Raw genomic sequence first — 8,043 nt, forward strand, 5'->3', positions numbered from 1 at the left:
CAATATCCAAAGAAAACTATGTCTTTTGATGTCTTCTTTTGTACCTTCAAAGATTGCCATTGATATTAATATGGTGTATTTTGTACCTTCAAAGATTGCCAAATTTCTTTTCTTCCAAATACACAAACTAGCCGTGAGTACTATCGATTGAATGGCTTTTCTTTTACTTTCTTGAACTCCATTTGTAAGATGAATCGTTAGAAGATCCCAAAACTCGAAAGGAATTAATGCTGGTGAGATCCCACACCAAGAGCTTACAAATTGCCATATTATTGTTGCAGCATAGCAAGATAAAAAGATGTGATCAATCGACTCTCTTTCCTCCTCACAAAGCGGACACCACTTTGTTTCATCTATGGCTTCTCTTTAGAAAAGGGCATTCAATGTGGCGAGTCTCGTAGTCCACTCATTTCCGCTTTCCACCTAGAAATTTTATTCAGTACTAATTTAAATCCCTTCATTAACACCGGTTATTGAATTTATATTTGTGTTTATTTTAATTATTATTATTATTATTATTATTATTATTTAATGAAGGGATGGGGTGGGATGAGGGAGAGTAATTTTTATTGGTAGTTTCGAATTTTGATAATACTGCAAAGTTCAAAGCATTTGTTTTTATTTGCTTCGATCTCAAACTTAACGCAAAAATATATATGTATAGGTCATACATGATGTGATGATGCAACAGAAATTTGTTTACTGTACTAGCCGCCAACATTGACCATGGGCGAGGAGCTAAAGAAAACATGTTTTGTATCAAGTGTATTATGAACTGTACGTAGTCAAATGTGGCAAGTTTCTTTTCTAACATGGGATTAGTCGAACATAATAAAATGTATGAATAAATTATATTTTCGTTGAATTAATACATGCTGGAAACGGCAAAAGCAATGACGTTACTACTCTCTAATAAACTATATAATAATATATATCACACAGTGTGTAAAACTCTATAGTGCAAGTAGCACATGGGATTAGGTGTGAGAAGTCAAGTGTTAAATTAATAATATATTGAAATTTAGTACGTCATATGGAAACGATAGTTGATATATGGATATATTTAAAATTTTCATGTAGTATATCAATCTAGGCTTTTGTTAGGATTAACGTACACATGAAACTGAACACGAACATGAAAGTAATAAACGAACATAAGGATTTAACGTGGTTTGGTCTAAACTAACTTACGTCCATGAATGGCAACTAGTTATTTTCTATTGAGTGACAACTGATTACAAGTATATAACAACATATATAGAGAGATTAATCTAGGGTTTATAACTTATTAAGCAAGAAATCTAAACTGGGTTGGGCTTCGGCCCGGCCGCCCTCATCCGTCTCCTCTTTCGACTTCATATAATAAGCCAGGTCTACACCAAAAGGCCTACAAACCCTAACAATCTCCCACCTGGAGGCCTTGAGAACTGTCGTCTGCACTCATAATCGTACTTATGTAATCCGAACATTAAACTTCTTCTAGTTGTCATCGCCTTTTCATCAATTAACTTGAAGGCCCGTTGAAGCTCCTTAGAGCTCCAACACATCAGCCACGACTGAAACTGCCATTGACCCGTTCTTTGTCCCTACCGACTCCCACTGTAATGAACTACCGGATCCTGAGATATCCTGAGAACAAGCACTCTCCATATTCACCAAGTAATCTACTGGAGAGATTTTTACAGCTGGAATACTAGTTTTCTTAATCCACTATCGACCTAAACTGTAGCTGAAACACAACATGTGCTCCCACTATCACGATGTCCTCCAACTGATTTAACATTCCTAGCTCGTTCATCCCGAATCTTCACTTAGGCTCTAGGTTTGTTACTTGCAAAACGAACCTTCTTCTGCCCTCGAGATTCTGTGAATCGGATTTTGTCTTTGACCAAAACTGGATTACTCCTTTCGATGACATATCGACCATGTACAACGAACCCATTTTCTTGCCATGAGCAACCATGAGATTCCCTTTGACTACCTTCCACTACCTATTCCCGAACTTAACATAGCACCCCTGGTCCTCCAACTGCCCAACTAAAATCAAACGTTTCTTCAAACTTGGAATAACCTTTAAGTCTTTCAAAATCCAAGAAGTATCGACTGAAGTTATCAAATTAGCATCTCCAATACCCGTAACTTCTAGAATATCATCGTTTACAAGTCGGACCTTTCCAAAATCCCCAACTTTAAGATTCTTCGTCATTTCACTACCGTGAGTGGCATGAAACGATGCACCAGAATCCATCACCCAATCATCAATGTTACTCTCAACACTACAAGCCAAAGCCTTATCACTAGTAGACTCGTTATCTGTGTCGTCTTCTGTAACGTTCACCTCTTTCTTACCATTTGGACACTGATTTCTAAAGTGTCATTTATCTTTACAATTCCAATATTCAATATCTTTGCGAGTCTTAGACTGAGTCCGTTTTCTTCTCCCACTGCCTCATTGTTTTCCCCCTACATCTGTCTTCTGCGACTAACATATTGCGGCACCCTTTGTGTCGCGCATCGGTATGGTCTGATCATATTATTTTATTATTTTGTTTATTTTGCTCGTAGAATCTTAGTTTTAGCTCCGTTTTCTTCCCCGCTTTTTTCTACGTCTTCGTATTTCATCCCTCTATCATATCCTCTTCTCATACCTCCATTTTCAATCCATTTGTATTTTCTAATTTTATTCTTTCACTCCCGTGCATTCTTCCGTGTGCTCGTTTCTTCATGATTTAGCCTTGTTTTCACTCTTTCCATGTACGGGTACCTGGATATATGAAAATATGCAAGTACATGCTAATTTCGACATATAAACGTTATAATTTAGCATGATTTTTAATTAAAACAAGTGCAAAAGACGGATGTGTTTTGCAACACATCATGAACCTAGTTTATTTATGTCTGAGGTGGGTCACTCGTCAAATTGAACTTCGTCGTTCACTCGCTTAAGTCGCATTTCACCTTATCTTTGCACACTATTTCCACGTGAGTTTCTCACACCCCTTTTTTACTCTTTTACTTTTGGGGTAGCATGCATACTTTATAAAAACTATTATTATTATTATTATTATTATTATTATTATTATCCGGTAATGGTAGTCTTGTTCGTGCATATAATTTGAATGTATGTAGCCTAACTGTGTGAATGGGTATAGGTTCTCTGATCTAACCGAAATCGATTATAGAGAAAGCTCCATGACCTTGCTCCAGGGTCTTGCAGATTGTGATGGATTTGCTGGTATCTAATTATTAATATGATGTGATGCATTATATATATGGTCATTCTTTTAGTTAATTTTGGCAGAAAACACTTACGATGTAGAATTCGTGGTTTATGAATCAGGTTCCATCGATCAAGGTTAAATGTCATTTGCATAATCAGTGTTTGCATGATAGAAACCATATGTGAAATGTACAGTCAGAGGATAACATGGATATACTAGTGTCAACGAAATTTCATTTACAGATTGTGATCTTAGTGGATATAGGTGAGTTGTATATTATATGGGTCGGGTCTGGTTGATCCGTCACATTTTAATGACCATTAAAACTAAAATCTAGTGTTTTAGTAAGGCAGATATAAGAAATTTATCCTCGATCCGAATGCTTATTGTTGTCCTGTTTTCATGGCTGGAATACATTTTTACTTGCTCTTACATTTGGCTCTAGCGAGGTTGATGATATTCTTGAGATAAACTTGGATAAAAAGTTGCATCTGGTTACTAACAAAGGAACTTAATTTGGATGCCATTGGACTGCATCCTGAGGCAAGCTAGCTTTAATATCAATTTTTACAGCTATATGAATATATGTATTTACACAGTGACTAAACTGCAATGGCAGATAATATGCAACTATGCAAGTGGTGTTTCATAATCAACAGTGGTGTTTGCTCCTAGCTCGAGATCTTGATCACTTTAGTTAGATAGAAGCAGAGTTTAGTGGATAAATTTGTAAGAACCTTATAAATTAGCAAGAACCTTATAAATTAGCATGAACTTTGTTTGTTGTAAAGTTTGCTGATTTGATTTGTGTTTGTATGTGATTTAGGACACATTTATTTGATTTTGCTTATATTAACAATTAAAATAACACGAGCTAGAAAAGGAAAAAAGCTAATTTTAAAAAAAAATTGAACGACATTTAGCGACGGAATTCTGACATAAGAAACTTATTGTTACAGATGTGTAATTTTTTTTTTCAAAAAACCCATTGGTGAAACCGTCGCTTATAATAAAGTGCCGTTTTTTAAATTTGTAGCTAATTACGTTGCAAAAAATATCTGCCAAAAATTCTTCGTTAATCTCCATCATTTATTCTGTCATTAAGCATATTTACCCACGAACACTTTACTAATGGACTCTCACGAATGAATCTCATCGTGACCGACGAAATTACCTTCAGTGATACCTCAGTATTTTAGTAATCATATGAAAAATCAGAAAATACTACACATAATCCAGACCTGCCCTCCAAAGTTGAAAAGGATCATTCTCCAACCTATGAGACAATGACGTGGAAAACCAACTATCCCACATATACTTGCAAGTGTGTACTGTGTAGCAAACAAAAGCCGACCAACATGCATGTTAGTTCAAATTAAAGGTCAAGGCTATTTGTTGTAAGTGGATGCAAACTCAGATCTCCTTTATTTTCCTTCCTTTTCTTTCTATTTTTAACCTTTTACTTCTTTAGTCAAAGAAGAAACTATAATTCGGGTTTAGATAAGAACATTATTTCTTGAAATAAAATTTTTAAAAAAATAACATCATAATTGTGCTTCATAACATGTTAAAATGAATCATTTGATATATAATCATATGTACAATTTAATATAGTCTCATCTCCTTCACATGAGCATATATAGCTTGTGTATCATACTTGACAACTAAGATGGATCGTAATTCAAACCACGTAACTTCTGCATTCTTTAAATGATAAGTTAATGAAAAAATGTAAGTATTAAGCCTTTTTTTTATCCTAGCTAAATTCAATAATTCTCTTGCCGATGTTGAGTTGTACTTGACCTATTTCAATGTGGATGGAAAAAATTGGCATCTAAACCTCTACAAACTACGTTCCATACCGCACCAACAACTACCAAAACACTTAGTGCTGTGCCTAAACAACCAAGTGTAAGGTTAAGCCACCACCTTACGGATCTCATTGGTGGTCTCTTGATTGCAATCCACATCAGAGACGGGTAACCGAACGTCAAATGCAAGGAAATCCCTCCGATAATTAGTGCCAGGATTGGCAGAAATGGGAACGCCACCGATATAAAGAAAGTTAAACCGCCGAAGAAAATTCGGATGCTCATACGGATTTGCTTTGTGCATTCATGTCTTGTTCTACTTGCGTATGCACTCTCCAAGTTGTCATAGACAACCATGCTGTATATTTGGAAAGCAGTGATACAACTTATGATAATTTGCATGTATATAAGACCTAGCAATGATTTCGATGTGTGGTAGTTAAGGGTGGTTGAGATCACGGTTAGCATTCCTCCGTTTGTTGGAACCTGCAACGGCGCCAAAAAATTGAACTTAAACATTAAGTTTGTTAATAAAAATTTCAGTTGTTTTGTATTAGCAGGTGATTAATTTAGGAATCACACTCGTATTTCTTGAATTTCCAGACATTTCGCTACCCTTATAAACAAACGCGAAGTTCGCTTGGATGAACTCCATAAGGTTTGGTGAAACACCATTTAAAGTTGTTGAAATATTCTATGGAGTTCGCTTGCCACACAACACAAGCAAACTTGTGAGGTTTGCTTAGAGAGGTAGTAAATGGTCTAAAAGTTTCAAAAACCATCTTGAATTATCTATTTCGTCCCGAAACAACAGCAACCAACTATTAAATTTTAAGTTTTGCTAACCTTGTTTCCGAATGCCCAATATCCAACAATTGCGATGGGGAAGAAACACATTGCAACAATAAGATATGATGCTATCATCCCTTTCAGCATAAACTTGGATGATGTACGATTTGGCGTTGATGGCATTGTACCCTGTATCTCCAACACAACATTGTGGCCTCTAAATGCAAGTGCAATGATCCCAAGTGCATTGAAGATACCCCAAACTCGACCTGATTCGGTTGTGACTGCATCCGATGGATCATAAACTGCGCCATCTACCTTTCCTTTTGCAACAAACATGACCCATAAGATTGTACAATATCCAACAGCCATGATCGCTCCAAGAAACGAAACCAAAGACACCGAATGCAGGTTTGGACAGAATAGAGACACAAGAATTGCAATACAAACGAAAACCAAGAACCATTCGATTGTGGTCAAAGGGTGTTTGGAAGAGCAATCCCCACACAAGAGTTGATAGAATTGCTTCATCGTTCCACCTCCTGTGATTATGAACATCACACATGTGCCTCCTGAAAGATACATCACTGGGAAAATGGCTAGAATCTTTCCCAATTTTACACCTACAAAACAAAAGTCATTCAAAATGATAAATACTTATGTCATGTTAAACAGTATAAAATATAAATTAAGGAGCTTTATATACATACCAAAAGCAGCCATGGAAAGCTGAAGGTATCTACTGAAACGAGTACCGGGGACAGATTCGTGAAGACTCACTAGCAATCCAATGGTGTAGAGTTGCCATACAAATGCCACCGACAAACACACAATCCCCCAAAACCTGTAAAAAAATTTTATTAGTTAAGAGTTTATTATGATTTATGTAGATCCATGCAGGGACTGTCCACATAGTTTATGGCAAAAGGAGAACGTTGAAATGGAGGTCTTTTTGTAAAAGTTATCTAAATGTATAAAAAAAATTTTAATGTATTTTTATTGAGCGCCAGAACGTTATAAGGTTAATATTGACGTTCAATGTTATTTTTTGGGTGTTTTATTTTGGACGTTCCAGCTTAACTTAAAATATATATTAAGAAGTTGTTCTTTTTTAATTTGAGGACCTAAAACGGTTGCTTTACTGTAGATTAATTAAGGGGGTGTTTGGGATTGCTTATTTTCACCAACGTATACCTTATTAACTTTTTGAAAAGGAATAAGGTGTTTGTGATTGTTTTTAATGTGAGAGGGAAAAGTTAATAAGTTAAACTTTTGTAACTTGTTAACTTAATGAAAAGTTATAAGGAGGTAAAATAAGGAATCCCAAACACCCCCTAAGTCATGATATACTTACCAGCCTAGGTATACGAAGGCGAAGGGAAGAGAGAGCGTTTGGATTCCGATTCCAGAGCAAACCAAATGGAATGTCGCCGTCCAGGAATTCCCTCTTCTTGATTGGGTGATCGGAAGCCAATCGTCTGGTGGTTGATATATCTTATGATTCGGGTCTTCTTTGGAATCAGGCGGCAAATTATACTCTAACTGCATATGCTTGCTTGTTATTTCTCCATCATCATTCATGATGTGAATCTCAGCCATGTTGTCTTTAATTAAACCTGTTTCACCTTCACTGTGTGTGTAGAAAAAAAGAACGATGAAGAAATATATAATAATATTTTGATAGGTGGTGATGAACAAAAATTGGGCACAAGGGGAGACTATATATACTTAATACTTCACATTGACACATTGATTAGTAGAGCATCGTGACGTCAGTATGCAGACGCGTGAGCTTACGAATCATTACAAGTCCTTAGCAAGCCTTTCTGTTATAGAAAATATATATATCTCTCCATCGACTTTTCTATATTTGAATCTGAATATGACGTCCGTAAGTATGCATACGTATGATGCTTCCTAAAAGTCTTGATAGCACTTTTATAGCATTCATTTATTATTGTATTACATCTATTTTCATCAGCTAATAGTTTCAAATAAATATATTACCATCCATGCTCCAAACCACAACACTCTCTAGACACCATCCCATCCATGGCCTTCTCTTGCCAACGGGTACGCCTAATTGGCTCAAAAAGATGGGCGCCATCTCCTGTTTCAACTAATCGCTTTTTTTTATATCTGATTAGACTACAACACCCTTGTTAAATGGTTGGTTAGTTAAAGTCAACAACTTAAAGGGTAATGACGTGACGCTTTAGCTA

General features: G+C 36.0%; 1 protein-coding gene across 1 annotated transcript; it reads right to left on the bottom strand.

Annotated features, from left to right (window-relative positions):
• Positions 1-4,977: 4,977 nt before the first annotated feature.
• LOC143612624 (lysine histidine transporter-like 8) lies at positions 4,978-7,420 on the bottom strand. The gene is made up of 4 exons (XM_077086565.1): positions 7,176-7,420; positions 6,532-6,665; positions 5,879-6,444; positions 4,978-5,518 (listed from the first exon to the last, which is right to left on the bottom strand). Exons 1-4 carry the CDS (start codon positions 7,418-7,420, stop codon positions 5,030-5,032), a joined length of 1,434 nt encoding a protein of 477 aa, XP_076942680.1. The 3' UTR covers positions 4,978-5,029.
• Positions 7,421-8,043: the final 623 nt, after the last annotated feature.

The sequence above is a fragment of the Bidens hawaiensis genome, unplaced genomic scaffold, assembly GCF_021521415.1.
Source record: "Bidens hawaiensis isolate Kalapana, Puna unplaced genomic scaffold, B.hawaiensis_p1.1 tig00035085_1, whole genome shotgun sequence".
NCBI lineage: Eukaryota > Viridiplantae > Streptophyta > Magnoliopsida > Asterales > Asteraceae > Bidens > Bidens hawaiensis.